Source organism: Solanum lycopersicum, chromosome 2 (assembly GCF_036512215.1).
Source record: "Solanum lycopersicum chromosome 2, SLM_r2.1".
NCBI classification, from domain to species: Eukaryota; Viridiplantae; Streptophyta; class Magnoliopsida; order Solanales; family Solanaceae; genus Solanum; species Solanum lycopersicum.
The window spans coordinates 55,623,544-55,647,047 of NC_090801.1; the positions used below are offsets into that span (position 1 = coordinate 55,623,544).

General features: G+C 32.9%; 2 protein-coding genes across 5 annotated transcripts; one reads left to right on the forward strand and one right to left on the reverse strand.

Moving 5' to 3' along the window:
* The first annotated feature begins 1,928 nt into the window (after positions 1 to 1,928).
* LOC101268344 (pentatricopeptide repeat-containing protein At1g30610, chloroplastic) lies at positions 1,929 to 12,122 on the forward strand. The gene is made up of 9 exons (XM_004233143.5): positions 1,929 to 2,787; positions 4,763 to 4,954; positions 5,529 to 5,610; positions 5,734 to 5,925; positions 6,723 to 6,836; positions 7,947 to 8,037; positions 8,114 to 8,271; positions 9,661 to 10,092; positions 11,576 to 12,122. Exons 1-9 carry the CDS (start codon positions 2,159 to 2,161, stop codon positions 11,945 to 11,947), a joined length of 2,262 nt encoding a protein of 753 aa, XP_004233191.2. The 5' UTR covers positions 1,929 to 2,158; the 3' UTR covers positions 11,948 to 12,122.
* Positions 12,123 to 12,143: 21 nt separating this feature from the next.
* Positions 12,144 to 18,490, reverse strand: LOC101267862 (UDP-arabinose 4-epimerase 1). Of its 4 annotated transcripts, none has more exons than XM_010318681.4 (11): positions 18,353 to 18,490; positions 17,413 to 17,577; positions 16,984 to 17,108; positions 15,549 to 15,662; positions 15,289 to 15,396; positions 15,114 to 15,205; positions 13,843 to 13,984; positions 13,642 to 13,736; positions 13,368 to 13,497; positions 12,870 to 13,014; positions 12,144 to 12,784 (listed from the first exon to the last, which is right to left on the reverse strand). In XM_010318681.4, the coding sequence occupies exons 2-11, from the start codon at positions 17,471 to 17,473 to the stop codon at positions 12,543 to 12,545; spliced, it is 1,254 nt and encodes a 417-aa protein (XP_010316983.1). In that variant the 5' UTR covers positions 17,474 to 17,577; positions 18,353 to 18,490; the 3' UTR covers positions 12,144 to 12,542. The 4 variants fall into 4 exon arrangements, with proteins under 4 accessions (XP_010316983.1, XP_004233189.1, XP_010316982.1 ...); XM_004233141.5 differs by having other exon boundaries at positions 18,184 to 18,453; XM_010318680.4 differs by having other exon boundaries at positions 18,175 to 18,441.
* Between the last annotated feature and the right edge of the window lie 5,014 nt (positions 18,491 to 23,504).

A 23,504-nucleotide genomic window follows, 5' to 3' on the forward strand; every position in this document is an offset into this window, starting at 1 on the left:
TAACATTAATTACACTTGAGTGTTTATCTAGTATATCCTTTTATAGTAGTAATTGTGGAATTATTCTTGTTGTTAACTGTTATTCAATTTATGTTACTTTTTATTGTTTTTTGTACCAGATTTATGGTCTTATTTAGTTGTAGTTATTGATTTTTTTTAAGAATGTGTTATATTTTTTAAAAATTTCTTGCCGTGGCTTCTTCACTCATGTTACTTCTTTTTTACTTGGACAATTTTTGTTTCGATAATTTATCAAAAACAGTCTTTCCGTCTTCGTTTACACTTACCTCACTTAAACTCCACTTTTATGATTATATTAAATATATCATTGTTGACCCAATACATATGGTTCTTTTTTAATAAATAAATAAATTATTTTCATATCTTTAATTTTTTTTAAAATTTTTTTTAAAGTTTATTTTAAAAGAATGTCTCTTTTCGTTTTTAGTAACTCTTTGATTTTAATTTTTCATATTAATAATTAACACCATAAAATTAAAAAATATTATGATACATTCTATTTATCTTTACTTTAAGATCACAAAATTAAAAGAATCTATAATTTTTTAAATTTCATATCAATTCAAATTATATTTTTTTAAAAGGATTGAAATAGAGAAAGTACTATAGAAGTAGAATAATAAATTTAAACTCCATAAATCTCAAATTTAAATTCTTAAAATTCTTTTCTAATAAGTGGGGTGTTGGAAGCAAAGAATAGCTTAAAAAAATTAGAAATAAATTACTAATAAGTGTTAAATATGCGTTTGACAGTATGATTTGGGGATTTTAATTTGAAATCAACATTTATTTATGAAATATAATGAAAATCTTAATTTTATGATCATTTCTCTATGATTTCAATTGCATCTTCATTTAATTTACTTCACTGATAGGCTCTCTAACAATTCAAAACAACATTTAATAATAATCAGAATATTCCGTTAATTAATATACTAATCAAAAACATTTTATAAGTGTTTTGTTTTAAAAGAACGAGGTATATTTATTTACTTTCAACAAATTTCATTTGATTATTTTTAATGATTGTCTGAATTTCAATTATTCAAATTTCTATTTATATTATTAAGTACTTATGAGTATGTCTTAATCATTAAAATTTTGAACAAATTTTTAAAATCATTAATAATATTTCATGTGAATAATCTTTACTTGTGTTCCTTAGGTAAATCATCAATCGTCTTTATTGTCAATCATTAGTCATTACCATCGACCACCTTTATTATAACAACTATGACAAACTATCGTTACTATCTTTATCTTTGTAATATATTCATTACCGTCATTATTGTTACGATAATCTCTATTATTATTTCAACCACTATCACCATCGCGACCAATGTAATAATCACCTCCTTCTTTGGAAGTAACATCACCATCACCTGGCATCAATACATCATTAACTAATAACATCAATCGTCTTCACCATTATAATCATCATCACAACCAACCTTCATCGGCATCATTACTAGCCAGCAGATAGCTACTAAACTAGCCATTACAAGCACTTAGGGCTCGTTCAGTTTGAGTTATAATGTATAATAATCTCATGACAAAATATAGAATTATTTTATCTTATGTCTGATCGGAGGTACTAGGTAGTCAATGGACTAGTTATTCTATCATTTTTATTATATTAATAATATAATTTTTCTCTCATATATAATGAAATAACTTATCTCAAAATTAGTTATCTAGCGACAATTTGTTTCCAAGCAAATAACCCTTAACATTACACTATAAACTAATATCCGTTATCATTCCGAAACATAAATAATCATTTTGTTTGTATTAAGCAATACCTTATTTTATTAAATTTATGAATTTTTTAATATATTTAATTATTTTTATTTAATTTATATGTTTATATGCTTACAAATAAATTAATTATGCACATAATTTCGATCATTAACATCTTAACAATAACGATTTGGACCCACCTGCTAATCTCTACCCGTATTTGGACCCGATTCCGGAAGTGACCAAAACGGCTTTTGAGTTTTGGCTAACCAAAAAGCACTGAACATTCATAACTACATGCCGGGAAAATCCTATCTTTGGTCGCCGGCGGCCGACGGAGCAAACCAGGAAGAAGAAGAAGAATAAAGTGCAGCCTTTAATGCGTGGTTGAGTTGAGATGGTGGCAATTATCTTGACAGAAGCTCTATTTGGAGCTTCACTTTGTACTGATTTCAATGGAGTTTTTGGTTCAAATTACCTCCGTTGCCCTTGTTTTTCATCAGGATTTTCAATTTCCGAGACACCCACTTTAGAAATTTCTCTGGGAAAGAAAAAGGTTAAGAAGCAGAAGAGGAATGCGGGTTCCATTGTAGTTTCTTGTGGCTTAGATAATGTAATTAATAGAGAAGAGCTTGAATTCAAGCCTTCATTTGATGAGTATTTGAAAGCTATGGAGTCTGTTAAAGAAAAGAAACAGAGGGATAGTGTTAGAAGAAAGAAGAGTGAAGAAAAGGGCAAATTTGTGAAGTCTGAGAAGGAGAAATGTGTAGAAAGTTCTGATTTTGTGGAGCTGAATGAGAAATATGAAGGAGTTGGAGTTGTAAAAGAGAGTGGTGGTGGTGGTGGGAAATTGGAATTTAGAATGGTGAAGAATCAGAAAAGACAGAGCATAAGTAAGGACAAGAATGTTGATGAGATGGTGAGTATGGAAAGAGAGGCTTTTAAGACAATGGATGGAGATGTTTATGATAAGCCAAGAGTTACTAAGGCAGAGATGGAAGAGAGAATCCAAAAGCTTGCAAAGTGGTGAGTTATTCCTAGTTTTGCACTTTGGTTAGGGTGATTTCCCATTTGATAAATTCCTCATTTAGTGGTAGTGATACTGTTTCTTTAACATGTTCTGTTTTGTTTTATTATATTGTTTTTAGATGCATGAATTGATTGAACCTGTCATATTTCACCTTGATTTTGGTTTACTATAAGGTAATATGGTTTACATATGAGTTGCTAGAGTAGTTTTCCTTGTTCTTTTTCTGGTATAACCCTTCATAACATAGTGAGCTACCTGTGTATACAGAGGCTAAGAGTAAAATGACTGAATATGTTACAAGATTAAAATTGGTTTGAAATAATTATTTGAAATGTGAGCAAGTGGAAATTTGTTGAATGTGAAGATATAAAGATATACTTTTCGGACAAAGAAGATATAAAGATATATTAGTTTTTATTAGAATTTTCGAGGGGAGAATGGGATTCATTTAGGAAGATGTCAAGTTTTTTGTGTTATTCCAAATAGGGAAGTATGTGAAGTGTGGTGAAGTATATGGAATAAGCAGAATAGAAGATTTGTCTCGTAATAGTGAAAATAATACACTTGTATATTTGGGGTAGTGAGAAAATACCATGTTGTGTCAATAATTGGTGGTGGAAGAGTGAAGACGATGTACGAATCAATCAGAGTACACATACATCTTGTACTCATTTTTTTGGCACCTACCTGGTGTATATAATGAAACTTTTTGACCTGTATAACAGTAGTGTTTTGGGTTCACCTTGAGTAGTAAGGTTAAACTCTTGGAAATTGTTCTTTTCCATTAGCAGGTTACATAGCTCTTAAGTGCTTCACAATTATGTTTATGTTTATTATCAAATAGGAATAGGGAAAAAGGTGGGAAATAAATGTTGAAGATAGCCTGGATACTCAACTCTGGGGGTTAATTTGCAAAGGAGCCGTTCCATTAATAACTGGTGATAATTTTGACATTTTCGTTTCAGATAAAAAAAATTAAAGTTGAACATATTGATGTGAGATAGTGCGATTCCCATCGTTGGTGCTGCTTTAAGTTTGTAACATGCATGCGTTTTGCATCATGTATTGTTTGTATCGTAAGAGGTGCCATCTCTTTATGTCTAAATAGCATTTTCTTCTGATGTTGTGTTAGTCTCTCTCGCCTGTACACTTTCCATCTAGCAATTCTTTCCCCTAAATCTAACCGAAGTTGGCATGCCCAATAGGATAAACAGTTGGCGATGAGGCATACTCTAGGTTGCATGGTTGAGGCCAATATGGCATGCCCAATAAAATTATAGATAGTCAACTAAGATGGCATACCCAATAAAATTATAGATGCAACTCATCAGGACTTTTTGGTAAAAAGTGAGGGTGCCAATACCTTAGAGGTAAAGAGACTGTTTCCGAATAAGTTGAGTGTGGAAGAAACTCAAAAGAAATACTAACTCTAACTTAACTTAGACTATATGTCTTAGAACAACTGGGATAATGGCACATTGTTACAGAACAGTCGCTAGGCATTTCCTCCAATTCTGGTTTAATTTGAAGTTTGTTTTCTAGAGTCAAATGTTAATTGGTAAATTGTGTAATCATGGTTTTTCTTAATGCTTTATTGCATCTGTGTGCTTTGTCATGCTCAGTCTTTTTTCTCTTTTTTGGATAAGAATCTCTGAAAACTAGTTATATTTGACATTCAATGGTGCATAAAGGATAGCTATATGTTTGAGTTACACTTATGGCCCCTCTTATGCATGCCTTACAGAAAAAGTGCCTTGTTTGTGAAGTTATGAAAATAATTCAATTCCCACAATCTCCTTCCCAAATTCCATAACAAACACCACAGAATAAAAAAATGAAGGTTGATGCTTATCTCCCCAAAAAAGGACCTATGTTGTAGTTATTAAGGATCCTCTAAAATTGCTTAACAGTTGGCAGTTCGTTAGTATACTCTTCTTTTCTGACTCGTAGTAAAATATTTTACTCGTACAGTCTAAATGGTGCGGACATTGACATGCCTGAGTGGATGTTCTCTCAAATGATGCGAAGTGCTCAGATTAAATTCTCAGATCATTCTATCTTGAGGATTATCCAAATATTGGGTAGATTAGGAAATTGGAGACGGGTGCTGCAAGTCATTGAATGGCTTCGTTCACGTGAGCGCTTTAAGTCACACAAGTTAAGGTATCTTTTCTGTGACCATTTTTTCGTACTCCTTTATCAGTAGGAAACTTGATAGCCATTTTAGTGTATTGAGATAGTGCAAGGTCTTAGTGATTCCTGAAATATATTCTGTATTTTCTTGATTTGGGATTGTGATACTGGTGATTGATTTAGATGTGGTGCTGATGCTTATGTTACAGTTAGCTATGTATGATGATGTTATCATAATTACTTTCATATATGTGAAGAGGTGACATAACAATGCTTCATTTCTATAAGTTTGTCGGAGCTTTTGTTTTTGTTGTGATATGCTTGATTTACTATCTATATCTTCAACGGTAATCATTCTCATGGATCTTTTACTTCCTTCAAATGTGTCGTAGGAAAGCATTTTACATGAAACTCTCAAAAGAATCTACCTGATCTTGTAATTTTTCCTTTATGAACCTTCTAATAATGTTCTGAAATTGTTCTAAGTATTGAATTATATTTTCGGTGGCACATCCTTCCGATCTTTTGTTCTGGTTGGTCTAGGATCAAAGTCTTTAATGGAAAATTGATGCTGATGGACCCTTGGATTGAATTCTTTTGCAAGATATATTTACACGGCTGCACTGGATGCACTGGGAAAGGCAAATAGGCCAGTGGAAGCACTAAACTTGTTTAATGCAATGCAGGTAACACCTATAAACTTTATTTCCATGACTTGATCTCTCCTTTAATCAATATCTTGTGTCCTATTGAGATGATAGCTTGTGTGATATGTAACTAATACATCCAACCTCAACTCATTTCCGTAGGAGCACATAACATCATATCCGGACCTTGTAGCTTACCGTTGTATTGCTGTCACTCTTGGACAAGCAGGACATATGAAGGAACTATTTGACGTCATCGATACCATGCGGTCACCACCCAAAAAGAAGTTCAAGACTAATATAATTGAGAAGTTTGATCCACGACTTGAGCCAGATGTTGTCGTCTATAACTCTGTAAGTAATTGAAGAGTACGCAATAAGGGCCATTGTTCTTGGTTAAATGCACTTGTGGCTCTGACTGCTTTATCATTTGGTATAAGAGAGTGATGTTGTTTCACCATCATGCTGGGAACTTCTTCTGTTCAGTAAAGAATGAGAGTTTAGCATCTTCCCTATTTTTAAGGAAAAGATAATCGAGATAGACACAAGAAAAACAAAGCAGAATTAGAAGCCAAACGATAAAAAAATTCAGCTTGGCATTGGTAATTTATCGTTGCTATGTCTGGAAAATTGTACTTACGATCTATAGCTAAATGGTTAATGCATCAGTAATTCCCCCTTTTAATTAGCACTATATCCAGTAATCTATGCATCTCTACTTTCCTGTGGAAGCTAGGTCCCAAAATTTGAAGCAATCATTTTAACTCAGTACTATTGCTCCCTGCATGCTAAACTTGTTTTGGTAAAATATGTTTCCTTGACAGAGTTCGTTTTTGAACTATAAACTCTTCAAGTAAATAAATACATAAGATAAGGAAAGGAGAGGAGACAATCATAAGGGTACATCCAACTATGTGGAGCTCTTCCTAATGATCTGTGACTCGGTCTTGGTTGAAGTTCTTGTGTAATTTTTGTTCTTGATGCTAAAACGTGCTGCAGTCATTTTCTGCTGGAAGTCAGTATATTTCAATTTGGTTCAAATGCTAACTCATGAGAATGATTTTGCTCTTTGCTTGTAGGTGTGAGTATATTTTTTGTTGGTTCAAATGAGATGACAGATTTATGAGAACAATTTTGTTCCTTGCTTGTAGGTGCTAAATGCCTGTGTTCGCCGTAAAAGCTGGGAGGGTGCCTTTTGGGTACTGCAACAGCTAAAGCTCCGGAACGAGCAGCCCTCAATAACAACATATGGATTAGTCATGGAGGTAGTTGTCTTCTTATTTTTTTCTGTAGGTGTTTAGACTTTAGTGTGGGGTGACAGTTTAGAAGGCTATCAAACCATTGGGTCTTTTTTGTATTTTCTCTCTTAACAAGGAGTCACTTCCACCCTAATTAGCTTCAAGCAGCTTAGCTCCCATGGGAGGTTTTCGGACATTTGTTGGCAAATACTTACATGAACTGGCATCTCATGTTTTGTATAACCCTTAACATCTGGCAGTAATTGGTATATGCTGTCCTTGAGATGGGAAATTACATTGCTACATTTTTCTTCTTATGATGTAATTCCTGTCTTCATCAAAGGAAAAATGAGATTAAGTACAAGATGACATAATGTGTTTGGTATAGCTGGTATAACAGAGAGCTTCTAAGAGATACATATCCATAACACCTCATCCAAAAAAAGAAGAGATTTATATCCATAACATCAGAAGATTCTTATCTTTTTTAATAGACCCTTAACTCGAGAATAAGTGTCATCTTACACCTATATGTCATAATAATATTAATAGCCAAGTCCCTTAAGCTCCAAAAAGCAAGCCGGAGATCTGGAAGCTTCTCGGATATCCACTTGCCAAGGAAATTAGAAGAGCTATTTTTCATGAAGTATGTCGAAAGACCTCTACACATGTAAATGTCCAACTACAAATGGACTTCAATTTGGAAAAAGATAACTATTGATCAATTTAATAGTGATTATATTTTGAAAAACTGTGGTTAATAGTGTATCCTACTTCTTACTTCTGATGAACTTTTCATGATATGCATCTTTTGTGCTTTAAATTTTATTTTAATATTTAAGCTATAAATGAGAGAAGAATGAAGAACCTGCTGCATATTGCATATTTCAACAGAGGAGAAAAAAGAAAAGGAGAGAGAATCTTATAGCACAGTAATCTAGCTGATTGGCCCCCTTTACTCATTTCTTCTATTGTTGTGAAAGGACTGTTTCTTCTTTTACTTCCCTTTTTTAAAATACTTTTGGGTTGGTGTGGGGTATGGGATCCCTCTATGCAGGCTTTAGTGCTTGCCTGGAACATATTAGTTACGGAAATATGTTTGATTATACTAGTAGCTAAACTGAAGTGTTCATTCAGGTTATGTTCGAATGTGGCAAATACAATTTGGTTCATGACTTTTTCAAGAAAATGCAGAAGTCATGTGTTCCCAATGCTTTGACCTATAAAGGTAATGCAGAAACATGTGCTTGGTTGACATGCTGCAAGGAATTTTTGCTGAATCAAGTTTTCTTTGATGCGTGTAGTTATTGTGAGTACTCTTTGGAAGGAAGGGAAAACAGACGAGGCCTTACTGGCAGTAGAAGACATGGAGCGACGAGGAATCGTGGGCACTGCCAGTTTGTATTATGACCTTGCTCGTTGCCTTTGTAGTGCAGGGAGGTGTGAAGAGGCGCTGATGCAAGTACGTTTCTTGTAATAAGCTTCAATTGATCTTATTCTATTATGCAATTCTGTTTCCGGGCCCAATGATTTATCTTGAATATTCATATACGCTATTAGACATCAAATGAAAGGACGTCATCACGTTTCAGTAAAGTTGTTCCTTCATCAAAATATTTCATTATGTTTCTGACTATATAACATTTAGAAGCAAAATGCAATTGATACGAAGGTAGCATACATAAGTACGTGAATGTCCTGATTAAAAAGAACATAAGTACGTGAATGCAAATTCACTACTATTATTCTTTATATGAACTGCAAAAAAATAATCATAAGCTATCTGTAGGACTGCAAAAACACCCACAAGAAACCTAAGCTTGTACTCAATCCTCATATAATTCAAAATTCTAAGCACTGCTTGTCTGAAATTTTCTCAAGTATTTTATGTTTTCTGATTTGTTACTTCACTCATAGTTTGCTGAAGAGGTTAGTGCTCTTTTTGTTCATCAAGAATTTCATCTGTGTGCTAGGAGATCCTACTAAATTCATCCTTGAACAATCAATAACTGTGATGGAATGAAACTTCATCTCATACTTTTTCAAGTGAGTTAAATTAAAATTGTTACATTCATTTTCAACCGAGTGATATTCAGGACGTTGTTGTGCAGTTCAAATAACTGGTATTAGTTCTCTAGATTCCATGATCGTGTAGCACATGAAACTCTTGTTGATTTTGTCATCCATGAAACTGATTAGTCAAGCCCATTTTATGTGGACTTTTGAGCATCCCATATTTGGTGTTAGAGTGGGTAAAAGTCCCACATTGGTTGGGGAATGGACTGGCGGTCTCCTTATATGGACTTGGGCAATCATCCCCTCAAAAGGAAGCTTTTGGGGATGAGCTAGGCCCAGGTGCCATATCTTTACATGGTATCTGAGCCAGGTCCATCCCCGTTTAGGCTCCCAGTCCACGCTCTAGTCAGGCCTGGGCGTAAAGGGGGGTGTTAGAGTGGGTAAAAGTCCCACATCGGTTGGGGAATGGACTGGTGGTCTCCTTATATGGACTTGGCAATCCTCCCCTCAAAAGCTAGCTTTTGGGGTTGAGTAAGGCTCAGGTGCCATATCTTTACATTTGGAAAGCAGGATTTGTCTCGGATTGTCCCTGTAGATCCATTGCGATATCCATTACCTTTACGGCATTGTTAAATATGGGACTGTTGAAATTCCCTCAGTCATTGAATAAGAGGTTTTGATTGATTATCAAGGAGCAAAGAATTTAGGCCATAATACCAAAGAACAGATAACTTATTTATACTTACATGATTTGTGTTGATTATCTCCAGAAAGACCTTTCAGTTAAATACTAATGTTCCTTCTATCTTTGGGTCCATCTTCTACTGTGGAACAGATGGGAAAGATATGCAAAGTTGCTACGAAGCCTCTAGTGGTGACTTACACTGGTCTAATTCAAGCCTGTCTGGATTCTGGTGACATTCAGAGTGGAGCATACATCTTCAACCACATGCACCAGTTCTGCTCCCCAAATTTGATAACTTATAATATAATGCTAAAAGGTTATCTAGATAGTGGGATGTTTGAAGAAGCAAAGCAAATGTTTTTCAAGTTATTGGATAATGGTAACTCTATTAGCAGTAAATTGGACGGTAAGGATAAGGTTTTCCCAGATGTCTACACATTCAACTTGATGTTGGATGCATGTGCTGCTGGAAAGAAATGGGATGATCTCAAGTTTGTGTACTCACATATGCTGAAATATGGATACCACTTCAATGCAAAGCGTCACATTCAGATGGTACTTGACTCCTGCAGGGATGGAAAGGTACACTTTGTCAACCCAGTATTCAGCCTTTCATGTTCATTGGTTGTCATTCCTAGGAAATTCCCATATGAAATTTTATTTAGCTGATCATGGTGTAGACTGTCAAATTATTGTACAACTTTCTGTTTTGTTGAAATATAACTAGCTTTTCTTTAGAGAAAATATTTGAAAACTGATCCGCCCCCAATTTTCTGTAAATAATAAAACGATGTAACTTATGTGTCAAAAAGTAGTAGTATGAAACTTGTGCACAAAATTGAATCAGACCAGTACAATAAAACTAATTCTTTTCTTTCTATATTATAAAAACTAATTTGATCTCTTTATAGTCTGTTTAAGAAAAAAATTGTAAGTTCTTGCTATAATATGTGTCGATGATTTTGGGTAATAATAGAGATCAACACACCTAGGATTGTTACAGCAAAGAAAAGAAGCTTTTTTAATTAGTTTCATCCTTTAGCCAAGTCTTTCTTGCTCATACAATACCTCCGGATGTTTTTGTTTTCCTTCTGTGAGAACTATGAGTTATTTGTTTCCTCATGTACTTGCTGAAGTATAACTGATTAGTTGGGTAGTTCTTCACCGACCTAATTGGTATTATGGATGTGAAGATAAGAGCATGATCGTCAGCACTCGGAATTATTTTTGTTGGCTGAAGGAATTAAGAGGATGTTCTGGGATGGAAAATGCTGTCTTAACTTGTGGCCAACAAATTTCTTGCTGGAATGAGAAACCAGTGAACACAATGGGGTTTCTTTTGATTACCAGGGTGGCATACGTGGAGTTCAAATTGTTTTCAATTTGATGCCAGGTACTATGACAAGCCAATGGTCTGAGAGTTATCAGCTCATATGTCACGTACCTTTTGTGATTGTCTACCTACTGCTAGGAATAAAAAAAAAATAGAGAGAGGAGTGGTGGTTGGCACTCTCTTTTCCCTGTCAGTGCAGGACGCAGGGAAGTTTGAGTTAGAAGGTAGCTTGGGCTTGAGAAGATACTTTCTACTACATAAGGAGCTTGACTGGGTTGCTTGAGAAGCTTCCTGAATCTCTTTTTTCTTTTTTATACAGCTGCATCCCGTTTTCTAGTTCTGGAGTGAAATATTATGGTTTTTTAGTTTACTGGGAACACACCTCGAACTTCCCAATAATTTCCAAGGGTGCAACTACTATCCTTTTATCACTGTAGAGCACAACGTTGTGACCTAGTGGTCAGTAAAGACATCTATGAAGACAACATTAGGTGGTAATTCTTCCCATCTTTCTAAGCTTTTGGTGGTCTGAATGCCACCTTTACAAAAATAAAAATAAAAACTATCCCTATTACCGAATGACAGTATCATTGGTTTGTCATATCGATCTTTTGGGCCAGTATACTAAAGTGAATCTAAGGTTGTTTTGGTTTTACTCTGACGATATCCCACTTTCATTTCTTTAGCTGATGATAGTTAAGAGTTATGACTATTCTACACGGACCTTTTCAGGTGGAATTATTGGAAGCAACATGGAAGGACTTGGCTCGGGCTGATCGGGTTCCACCAGTGCCACTAGTCAAAGAAATGTTCCGCATGCAGCTGGAAAGAGGGAACATTGCTGCTGCCCTGACTTGTGTTACTGATTATCCTCCTGCTGAGTCTCAGGCATTTTCTGCCAAGTTTTGGATGAAGTTTTTTGAGGAAAATTCTGATCAATTATCAGACGGTACGCTTTTCAGATTGCTACAAGAGGTGAGCCGGATTGTTGCCAGAAATGACAGCAAAATACTCAACAATCTAATGGCTTCTTGTAAAGAATTTTTGAGAACTCAATCGACAAAAGTAGATAGAGTTCATAGTGAAACAGCTCTAGTTTGTTAACTTTGCTACAGCCCAAAAGAAGAAAAATCATCAGATACTGATCTGTTCTTGAACAAGTGCTCTATTTGTTAAGAGTTAAGAGTCAAGTTCATAATCAACTATTCTTTATCAGTATAATCATATTTGATTGTTTAGTTCAGCAAGAAGTTATTGGAAAGAATTACCTTTGCCAAAATTGATTTCAAATTGTTGGAAATTATCAAATATACAGAATTTATTACTGATATGGTCGAAGCAACTTCCATTTCTCCAAAAGTGGAGGCAATTATAACACCCAGTTTTCTATATACATCAAGAATAAACACGCAACAAATTCAAATGAGCATAGATGAGGGACGAAGCTATACTGGCCCAGAACTATTATTGATCTAAATATATGTTTTACTAGACTAAGATACACATCATATATGACTGGATAAATAGGCTGACTAATACACAAAACTGTGTCATGTAATTCAATCTAGATGAACGAAAAAATATAGACCCCTCTTTCGCTTCCAAAAAAACTACTCTAGCAATACTAAAAATCCACGACAATGTTAAGCTGTGTGATGGGGTTCATGTCGATCTTCCACAACGATAAGTTGTCAATGCATTACGAAGACTTGACCAGAGATGAACCATAACCATTAAGGTGTGATTTCTGCCATCTCCATGCAACCTGCAAACTCTCTTGAAGATCAGTGTGTTGGGCTGTCCAGTTCAGTTCAAGTTTTATCTTAGTAGGATCACTAAAGACTTCTGCATAATCACCAGGGCGACGAGGAAGGAAGTCAACTTTGATAGGAACTCCAGTGGCTGCCTTGCAAGCCTCCACAAATTCCTTCACTGATCTACCTGTTCTCAGAGACCAAAAGAATAAAGTGAGAACTAGACTCAAAGTGAGAAACTGCATATGATGACACAAGAAGGAACGCCTTACCTCTTCCGGTTCCAACATTGTAGATTCCCACCTTCCCAGGCCTAGACTTTTCAAGAGCTTTCACATGAGCATCAACCAGATCAGTGACATCTATATAATCCCTAATGCATGTACCATCTGTTGTCTTATAGTCTGTTCCTCTAACCTGCACGACGAAACAAAGGCTCTCAGAGATGAGGGCAGATCATAACTATTCATGTTATCATTGACACATTCCATCCCCCCCCCCCTCATAGCCCATACTAGAAGAATTGCTGATAGAACAGCGGAATGTTTGTCTTTTACATGTTATTAAGAGTGACAATGGCAACTGGGTATCAGAATAGTGTAGCCAATAAACTTTATCTGTATGAATTTCACTCGTAAGAACCAGATATTTTCTGGTAGATATTAGAAATGCTCCATGCATGAAGCGACTTCTGACAATTCAACAACCGCGAGTACATAGATGATAAATAGCAAATACATCGAGTATAGATATGGCTATTATTGGCTGACCTTGAGACCAGGTATGATTCCACGAGCTGCATCATAACAAGCACCAGAAATTCGCCCATGTTCACGAAGTTCAGGCCGGGGAGCTTCTCCTAGTCTTCCCTCTGGATCAGATCCAATCACATTGAAGTACCTGTATTTTCAGAAAACAATTTAGCATTAATTTAACCCATGCTAATTGTGCTAGACATAGCCAGTCAACCAATAGTTATGACTCAGGTTTCAACCATCGATCAAAGGGAAAGGGTATATTAGCAAAGACATATCGAACACCTACCTCAAAATCATGACAGCCATGTTTGAGTTCTTATGGAAATCCAAAATAATATCCTCTGCCATTTTCTTCGCTTTTCCATATGGATTAATAGGGAGCTGCAATTTGACGAAAAACTCTCAGCTGTTGCTTACCATTGACATAAGAGAGAGGCAATCATACGGTTCTAGCATACTAGAAGTAAATACGGCCTTTACACCCCACCTGTGGAGTTTCTTCGGTAATAGGCATCTTTTCAGGCTCTCCATATGTCGCACATGTACTAGAGTAAATCAATGTGGGGACTCCATGAGCTGACATAGCTTCTAAGACAGTGAGCGTATTTGAAGTAATGTTGTGATAGTACCTGATTGGAACATGCAGCACCTCATGAAATATGAGTTTCAGAGGACAAAGGCAAATAACCAAATTACCAGAGGAATATTTAACTTTATACAGTATCACGACATGGAAATTACTCTGAATTTACTCATTAATGAGACATGCTAGCTCCTTTGGTTAGAAATATTTAATCCTATTAAGTTTGAGAAAAATGATAAAAATTCCAAGCCCCCTAAAGCAAATTGCACTTTTCAGATAAGAAGTCACATAAAATTACACATACGATTCAAAGTAGTAATACTCAGTGTTTTGGATGGCAAAAGGTGATAAAGGCGAAAAGGGTCTGCCTTGCCACAAGGCGAGGCGCTCGCCTTTTTTAAGTGCGACCCAATTAATACCAAAAAATTAAAATATTTAATTGCATATATAAATAATCAAAATTTCAATAGCAACAAGATATTAGCAAATATTTCAATTCAAAAACTAAAAACAGATTGTACATGATTAGAACTTGAATGAGTAAAAAATAGAAGAAAAATCAAAACAGAGAAAAAAACAAAGGGTAGAAGTGACTCTGACGTTTGAAGAAGAAGAAGAAGAAAAAGGAAATCTGAAGAACGAACAATGTATTGGCTGAACTTTGGAGTCGCTGGAAAATTCTGGCTGGTCGCTCGAGGAGTCTAGTCGAAAATCCTAAAATTACCTTTTTAACTTTTAAAACCCTAAATTGGTTACCTTTTATAAGAAAATACAAAAGGCGACACCTTTCTCGCCATGGCGGCGCCTTTTGAAGATTGCCTTGCCACAAAGCTAAAAGGCAATGAAGGGTTGCCTCGACTCTCGCCATTGGCGACGAGGCAATCGCCTTTCACAACACTGGTAATACTAGCCTTAATTTGCTTGTATTCGGAGTAAAACCAATCAAGGCAGGAAAAAATAATGTTACATCAGTGATACATACAACCAACTTTGACAGAGATGCAATATCTGTACATACTTGATGCTTTGGCTTACCCTGTAAAAGATTTAGTTCTCTATTCCTTGCACAATGCACCAAGTGAAACACTAATTCACATTTATTTATTTATTTGAATGCTAACTCTCCATTTACATGTTACGATGGAAAGCTTTACAGAAAGATCAACTATACTTACTTTAGAGGATCGAGGGTGCTCTCTCCGACATATGCTACAGCTGCAAAATGCATCACAGCATCAAAAGCATTCTGGGAGAATATCTGGTGGACCTGCTCATTTCAGTTATGGAAATTAGTGAATGTCAAATAACAATAACAATAAAGAAGGTAGTTTCAGAACAGCTGCAGTTTACCACTTTTGCATCCCCCAAGTCAGCATATATAAACTGAAGCCTCCCTGGTTCAGGAAATAATTCCTGCAGAATCCTCACAGCTCCCATATTTCCTCGTGAAAGGTTGTCCTGTCGAATTGGTAAATCATTTTTCTTATTGAGTGTCTCATTTACGCATTTTCATGCTCATAAGACCATAAAGTGAAGTTAAAAGTAGAAAAAAGAGTCATTCAAGAATGACTGTCAAAGGATCTAATCACAACTTCAGAAGGAGATATTACCACTATCGTCACCCGGTAATTTTCTTTTAAAAGTCGTAATGCTGCATGGGAACCAATGTAGCCAGCACCTCCGGTGACTAAGACATGAACAACACCTGGTTGATGGCGAGAGAACTAGGAGAAAGCATCAACAAGAAAAAACAAACACAATGAGAACAAAGCTTAGAATTTCAAAACCATAAGAACTTCAATCTTTTGTAGCAAAAGAAATCCAATGCCAAACGGACTTGGCTATGGGCACACATTTGGTGCATCTGATACGGATACATGCAGAAATTTGTTAATTTGTAGTACATTTGAAAGTTTGAATTAAATATGTACACCTTTTTCAGACCTGTTCAACAAGGATATGTCAAGGCAATGAAAGATAGATGCAAACAGAATCCTAAATAGTAAGATGAAAAGGATTAAATATTTAGAATTTTAAAATCCTTCTTCATCTTACACTGTACACGGCCCATTAGTACAAACTATGAAATAGAAATTGGAGATATTGTAAATTGAGAAAAGTAAACTGGAATCCTAAACTGCTTAATGGTACAGAAATTTCATGATCAACAGAAGAATGCTTGTAACATGAAGCATGAAAGAAAAAGGGACTGAGAAGAACTCAAGAAAGCAGCAAATAGTACTCTTCCGATTTCAAAGGTTTCCAACAATTGCAGGAAAATAAACAACTTGGCATTTCTTAAGTGTAATTAGCTACTTGGACCGAGAGGCTGTAGCTATCAGGAAACTGCCACAAACCAAGATATATTACCAAACTAGTTCTCCAGTTGCCATTGCTTGTAATGGTGCAAGTGACAATGTAGTGTTCCACAAAAAGTAGAAGTATCAATATATCCAAGATCTGCACAAACAGAACTTAATGCCACGCCAGCCTTCTAAATGACCACCCACCAAAAGCAGAAGTAGACCATCCACAAGTAGACAGTGCACTGATGTGTACAAAAGAGGTGATGTATCCAAGTTTCATATATATAAGGACCTTTCACCATTATTTGGAGAAGGGCACAGGAATAAAGGCATGGCGGAGAAACCTAATTGTCACTACTCTTAGTGACACGGCAGTTACAGCAGCCTTTGTGTCTCAGCTGATTGGACTAAGATTTAAGTAAAAGATTCCAAGCATCCTATACATTAGAGAACATCACTTTGGTTGGTCAATGGTAAGTTACATTGATAATCCAATAGTTGGTTAAATATTCCCACTATCTTAAAGAAACAAAGACTCAGAACTTGTAGAAAAGAACAAATGTACTATACAACCATCTCATGTCAAATAAAAAGTACAAAAGAAACCCATGCTAGTAATGACACAAGAGAACATGCAGTCCATTATATAAAACTCCAAATATCAAACTGTCAATCTAATCCAAGCATATAGACACAAAACTGAGAAAATAATTCAACAGAGGAAGGATCAGGGAATTACTGCACTTGGGGTATTAAAAGTTGGAGACTGCTTGAGCATAAGAATGCATAGCGCTGTTAGCACAGCAGCCATAAGAATTTTACCCACAAAATTGCTCTTCTTCTTTGGGTCTGCATAATCCATGCCTACAATCACCAAAGCAAGTAATAGTTTGAGACCCTAAAAATAAGTGTTATTCACAATAAGTAAGAACAAAGAAAGATCATTGACCACATTGCGTAACCATCAGCAGAAATATATCCAAGGACCACAATTGAAATGTTTTACATTGACATCAACTGCCTAGCTGTTACTAATACAACTTTCATGATTTAACCAAATAGAACCAGCCAAATGTGATAAGCGTTTCGGGTCATAAAAAATTCTACCCAGAAACAGAATGTATATAACAAGAAAAAGAAACAAACTACTCCAATGAACATGGCTCACCTCCTAGAGACATAGATCTGCTAGACCTTGTTTGAGCTCTTCCCCTGCCCAAGCCTAGCATAATCTCTCCAATGCCAAATAGGCAAACAATCAAATTAGATTATCTTATTACTTGAAACTACTGATCAAGTAAGCCCCTTCTTTGTATGTGGAACTGTTATCAGTCTGCAGCAACAAACATAAGAATTTACTCTTCGATTATCATTATTTAAAAACTCAAACACAGATTACTAAAACTTAACCCAAAAGCTAAACAAAAAGCAATCAATAACTGGGCCCTGTCTCAAAAAGATGGCCATAATTATCAAATACTCAGATATGAAGTTTGTCCCTTCCTTTGCACCCCACCCACCCCCAAATCAAACTTCCAGAAAAGATCAAGTAAATTGAAAAAAATCCCGTTCGTAATAAATAACCTACTTGTAACCAAGAACGAAGAAAAACAACAAATTTCAAATTTCCCAAAGGATCTGAGTTGAAAATCCAGCAAAAGAAACAGCATTTCAGTTGAACTGAAACCTGAAATTAAGTTACGACTTTATCAACAATATTCCCACATAAAACTAACAAACCCCAGAAAATACCCAGAAAAGAACAATTCTTTCTCATTCAAGAAAACTCAAACCCAGAACAGAAAACACCAAAAACAACCCAAAAATACAATCTTTTTTATCCAATTTAACCCCCCCCCCCCCCAAAAAAAAAAACCATACCCATTAAAGAGAAAAAACAACACAAATTCCAAAAAGAGAAATCACTAACGTAGCAAACCTGCAGCTTCAATTTCCAAAACTGTACAGTAAAACTCCTTATGATCAAGAGATCTATGAACTAACATATAAAAAATATCTTCTAAAGAAATTTATAGTAGAAGAAAGAGAATTGAGTAGAGTCCACGATCATGTTTATTTTGGAAAACAAAAAAAAAAAGAAAACGTACAAAGAGGGAGAAGGTTCAGTGTATCGGTAGAGCTGATAAACAACAAACAAAGTCCTTAGTCTCTTGCGCGTATACTGATTTATTTATTTGTTGAGAATATCAAGTCAAATACCAAATGGAGAAGTGGCATTAGCTAGCCATGTGTTACTACTATTTTATTTTATCGATTTGCTCACTCCATTTTCAAAAGAAAGATATGGTTTGACTTGACACGGAGTTTAAAAGTATAAAGAAAGTTTTTAAATTGGTTTTGAATTAAAATTTAGTTAAATATACGTAATTACATTTTAATCTGCCTTAAACATGCCACGTGAAAAATTGTAACTAAAATATTACCAAAAAAAATGTCATTCTTTTTTAAACAGACTAAAAAGAGAAGGAGATTATTCCTTTTGAAAAAAGGGAAGGAGATTATTTTTTTTGAAACGAGAGAGTAATAAATATGTATTCAAAGTTTAAAATAATCGAGAATTGAAAATGATATAGCATTTTTTTTAAAAAAAAATTACTATGATTATTCGACAAGTCATCTACGTAAAACACTTTCCACAATCTACTCTACTCTTTCATAAATTACGTGATTATATCATGTGTTAATAGTTTATTCTTTCGAAAATAAACTTATTTTGTGTTATGTGTTAGTAGTACATTTACAAGGAAGAAGCAATGAGCTCGTTTTCTTTGCTTAATTATTAGACTATTTTGGTTATACTTATTTCGAATTTTTTAAAAATAATTTTTTCGTTTTTGTAAATTATAATTTTATTGAGTATGTTATCGTTTTGAACCGGGGAGAGAAGTGGACCTTTTTTATTTGTTGGTTGGTGTCCACTTTTCTCGTGGGTGGAAGAAAGAAAGAGAGGCAGCTATATTTTCATTTTTTTTTTGTTGTTTTTATGCTATATATTCTGAATTTAATAATTATTATAATTGTGTTTAAATTCAAACTTCGATTTCCTATTTTTGTTGACTTTTCAAATTTGGCCAATTTTTCATTCAAATTTTCAAAGTTGCTAAGCACTTTTAGACCTTTATGATGTTACATGTCAAATAGCATTAGATATTTTCTAATATTTATAGGTTTGTATATGATAAAAATGTTACTCTATGCTATAATAGAATTACTTGATGTTATATATATATAAGAAATATTAAATATTTGATAAAATAATTAGATGTATTTATAAATTAGTTGGATACTGTAAAAGTATAATTGTTAAGAGATTTAATTATTAAGAAACTAGTTCATTCGTTTCGTGATAAAACATGAATGTTTTTTTAATTTTCTAAGATCAACATTCATTTATTGTAATGAAATGATAAAATATGCATGTTAATAAGATTTTTCTAATTTAGTATGTTTCCTTCGTTATCATAGTTAAAATTTAATTATCTTAAAAAAGAACGACTTATTATAAATTTAAGGCCTAAGTCATTTTCAGCCACTCAAAGTTGTCCGCATAATTCATTTAGACACCTCAACTAATCCTTGTGCCAATTGAATACTATAATTGTTCAAAAGTCATTCCTATTAGACACAAAATGGTGACATGGCAAAAAACGTGTAATTCACTTTTCTTGAGCGCATTAATTTATTAAAATAATATTATTATTTTTTTCTTAATTTATACCCCTAAGTTAATTCTAAAAAAAATAATTAACAAAAAAGAAGAAGAACAGATGTCTTCTTCTTCCCTATTTCTATCAACCCTACCCCACCCAAACCCCCATACCCATACACCAGTGGTTATCTTGTTCCCCCACCATTCTAATGATTTCAAAATTCTTAGCATCAGTGGTTATCTTCTTCCCCCACCATTCTAATGGTTTCAAAATTCTTAGCATTTAGTTTCATTTATAAATTTTTCGGAGAGATTTTTTTCCCCATCTTTCTCTACCTAAAAAACGAGATGAAGTAAAAAGTTATAATTAATAAAAAAGTTGATGAAAAAAAAATTTGTGGGGTTAAAGATGGAACTGTACAGGGAAGAGAGGGTCGCCATTAATGGAGTTAGAGGGAAATGTATGTTTTGGATTCCACTTGAAGGCAGGGAAGTGGGTGTTTAAGTTTTACTTTTTTTTTTCTTTCATTTTTTTTACTTTAAAATAATTTTTTTTTACTTTATAATATAATGTTTAAATAATTTTTTGGATTAAAAAATAACACATGTCATTATTTAATTGGTCAAATTAACATGTCAGCACGAGTGTATTTCACACATCCTCTATTTTTTGTTTATTCTCAAAAAAATGTTCAAATGGTTCAAATTCAGAATGGTTGAAGTGTTCAATAGGTAGTATCTCTAATTGAGGTGTCTAAATGAATAATCGGGATAAGTTTGAGTGGCTGCATATCACTTTGGCCTAAATTTAATATAATGATGAGAAAGTTAGGTGACAATACGTATGATTCACCCAATCTAGAGCTATTTTGTATGATTCACCCAATCTAAAGCTATTAGCATTGCATTGTTTTGTTAATTAATTTAATTTAATATAAACATCTATGTATTATTTCTCCTTTTAATGAAGAATGACCTAGTTTGACTAGGTATTGAATTTAAAAAAATAAAAAAGACTTTTGAATCTTGTGATTCTAAATTAAAGTTATGTCAAATGTACAAAACTGTTATTAATCTTGTGACTTAATATAAAGTGAAAAGTTGAAAGTGAAATGTTAACCAAAAAAAAAGAGCTCATTCTTTTTTAAATTTCTTTTTAGGTAAATATTTTAATTTTACTGATAAGTTTAAGGTGATAAATTTAAATAGTATTTTAATATATTTGATATAATTTTAATGTTTTAAAATTTTATATCAATTTAAATTAGGTCATTTTTTAAAACGAAATATTTATTTATTTCAGTATCTTATGCAGAGAAGTTATGTTTACTTTTTTAGATCCCAAGAAAAGTAGTTTACTTTAGATGCAACGTGTCCAACTAGTTTCTTACTCTGTCACTCACATTTATACTTTCCACATTTATATATTTTACCTAATTATTAATCTTTCTGTCCAATATTATTTATTATAATTTCTATTTTTTTAAAATAATTACAAAAAATTGAATTAAAATTTTAAAATATATTTTTTCATTATATTAATATGTAAAAAATTGTAATTTATAATACTTTTCATATAGTTTTAGTCAAATTAACTTTCGATAAGCGTAACATGACAAATAATTTGGGATAGTATCATATATTATAAGTTATAACATGTCACTATATTATTGGATTTTAGTACATGGCTATAAAGGCTTTGTAGGTCCAATGAGTCATTTTAAAGTAAAAATGGCTTATCAATTTAAATTTGAAATTGAAAATCAGTACACCTTAATTAGGCTGTTGACTATAGAATATAAAACCTACATCAGTTTGAAATTTTCATTTTATTAATTTTATGAAATGAGTAAATTATAATTTATAAGTAATGTATGGTAATATCTTAAAGACATAAATTACCTATTTTTATGATATTTTTTATAAGTAAATATTTATGATTACATATTATTAAAAAATATAAAATATAATAATTTAATAAAGATTTGATGGTGAAAAATAAATTAATAATAATAAAAATAACTAGCTAACTATTTTTTGATAAAATCCTTTTATATAATATAAACAATCTCTTCAAGTCAAATATGATACTTATTACAAAATTTAAAGCTATGATTAATATAAATATTGAATCAATTTTTTTTACCTATTTTTAAAACAGTTGATAGTATCACAATTTAAAATTAATATAATTCTACTATTAGTAAAAAATTGAAATTAGACCAACTCCATATTGGCTTAAAATGTTAGCTCACATGTATAAAGTCAAATAAAAGTATAAAAAGATGCCCTAATCATTGTCTAAATGTTTTTTAGTTAATTAAATAACACACCGGCAACTGGTTCCAACGATAGAATTATCTGTATTTAAATTAATATATATATATATATACTGTCTTCGTTTATTTTTAATTGTCATAATTTTTTTTTTAAGTCAAACAGTAAATATTTTATGGTTTTTTTATTATATTTTTTATTTAATTTTTATTTAAAATATTAAATTAATATAATTTAATTTTACTTTAAAAATTAATTAAATTAATTTTTTTTAAAACGTCACATGACAATTAATAGTAAACGATGAAAGTGTCTATCGACAATTTATATATGGACCACATTTTCAAACACCCCTACCAAATTAGAAGAAGAAAAAAACACTTTAAAAAGGTGTATTGATTTTTTTCAATAATTTGTTTATTTAAAAAAAATACTGACTTTATGAGTTCCCAATGGCCAAATAAACAGATACAAGAAGCTGGCATTCATCAATAGAATAGAAATAAATTGCTATTAATTAATTTAGTACCTACAAAATTTTTTACATGTAAATCCTTTTAATTAGATCGATCGAAAAATATTACTAATTTTTTTGCAAAATAAATAAATTTTTTCACTAATGTTTGAAATTCATATTGGATCTCTGATTAAATTTGAATCTTGTAAACATAAGTTTTTCAATATCCTGATCTCAAATCGCAGAATTCTGCTTAAGAGTGGAACAATCCTACTACCACTCCATCACTACTCTCGTTGATGAAAAAACTAATTTAACTTCTGTATTATTCGAAAATACTTATTTCGATTAAAAAAACTTAAGTAAATACCTTTTTTCTTAAAATTAGTAGTATTACATTTTTTTAAAAAAATAAACATATTAGGTAATTAGCGAGGTTTGGATATTGGCATGTCATTGTATAAGAATGAGGTTTCGATAGGATCTCTCCATCTAATTATTATGCGTAAACGAAGGACGAAAACGAAATCTTACTCTTTTTAACAAGAAATTGCACCTATCGCGATTTTTTATTTTGTTATCGATCATGATTTTAAAAAATAATTATTTCATATAAAAATTTATGCTAAAATTTATTTTCCTTACTATTTTACTTTTAATAGTAATTATTTTTAAAGACTATAAATAGTTTAATAATAATAAAATAATTACACATAAGTATGATAAATAATTTGAAACCGAAAAAATACCTAAAATAGAAATTGTTTTGTACATTTTCAATCCGAGTGTGACACATCAACACGATCTTAATTTTTACTTCATGTTTCATGTTTTTTAATTATTTCTCTCTTTATTT

Coding starts and splice junctions, on each gene's coding strand:
- LOC101268344 (XM_004233143.5), top strand. CDS start 2,159: ATGGTGGCAATTATCTTGACAGAAGCTCTATTTGGAGCTTCACTTTGT. Junction 4,955..5,528: donor TTTAAGTCACACAAGTTAAG/GTATCTTTTCTG, acceptor TTCTTTTGCAAG/ATATATTTACACGGCTGCAC. Junction 5,926..6,722: donor ATGTTGTCGTCTATAACTCT/GTAAGTAATTGA, acceptor CCTTGCTTGTAG/GTGCTAAATGCCTGTGTTCG.
- LOC101267862 (XM_010318681.4), bottom strand. CDS start 17,473: ATGCTAGGCTTGGGCAGGGGAAGAGCTCAAACAAGGTCTAGCAGATCT. Junction 17,109..17,412: donor CAGATCTATGTCTCTAGGAG/GTGAGCCATGTT, acceptor TGGTGATTGTAG/GCATGGATTATGCAGACCCA. Junction 13,985..15,113: donor AGCACCCTCGATCCTCTAAA/GTAAGTATAGTT, acceptor TGTTCCAATCAG/GTACTATCACAACATTACTT.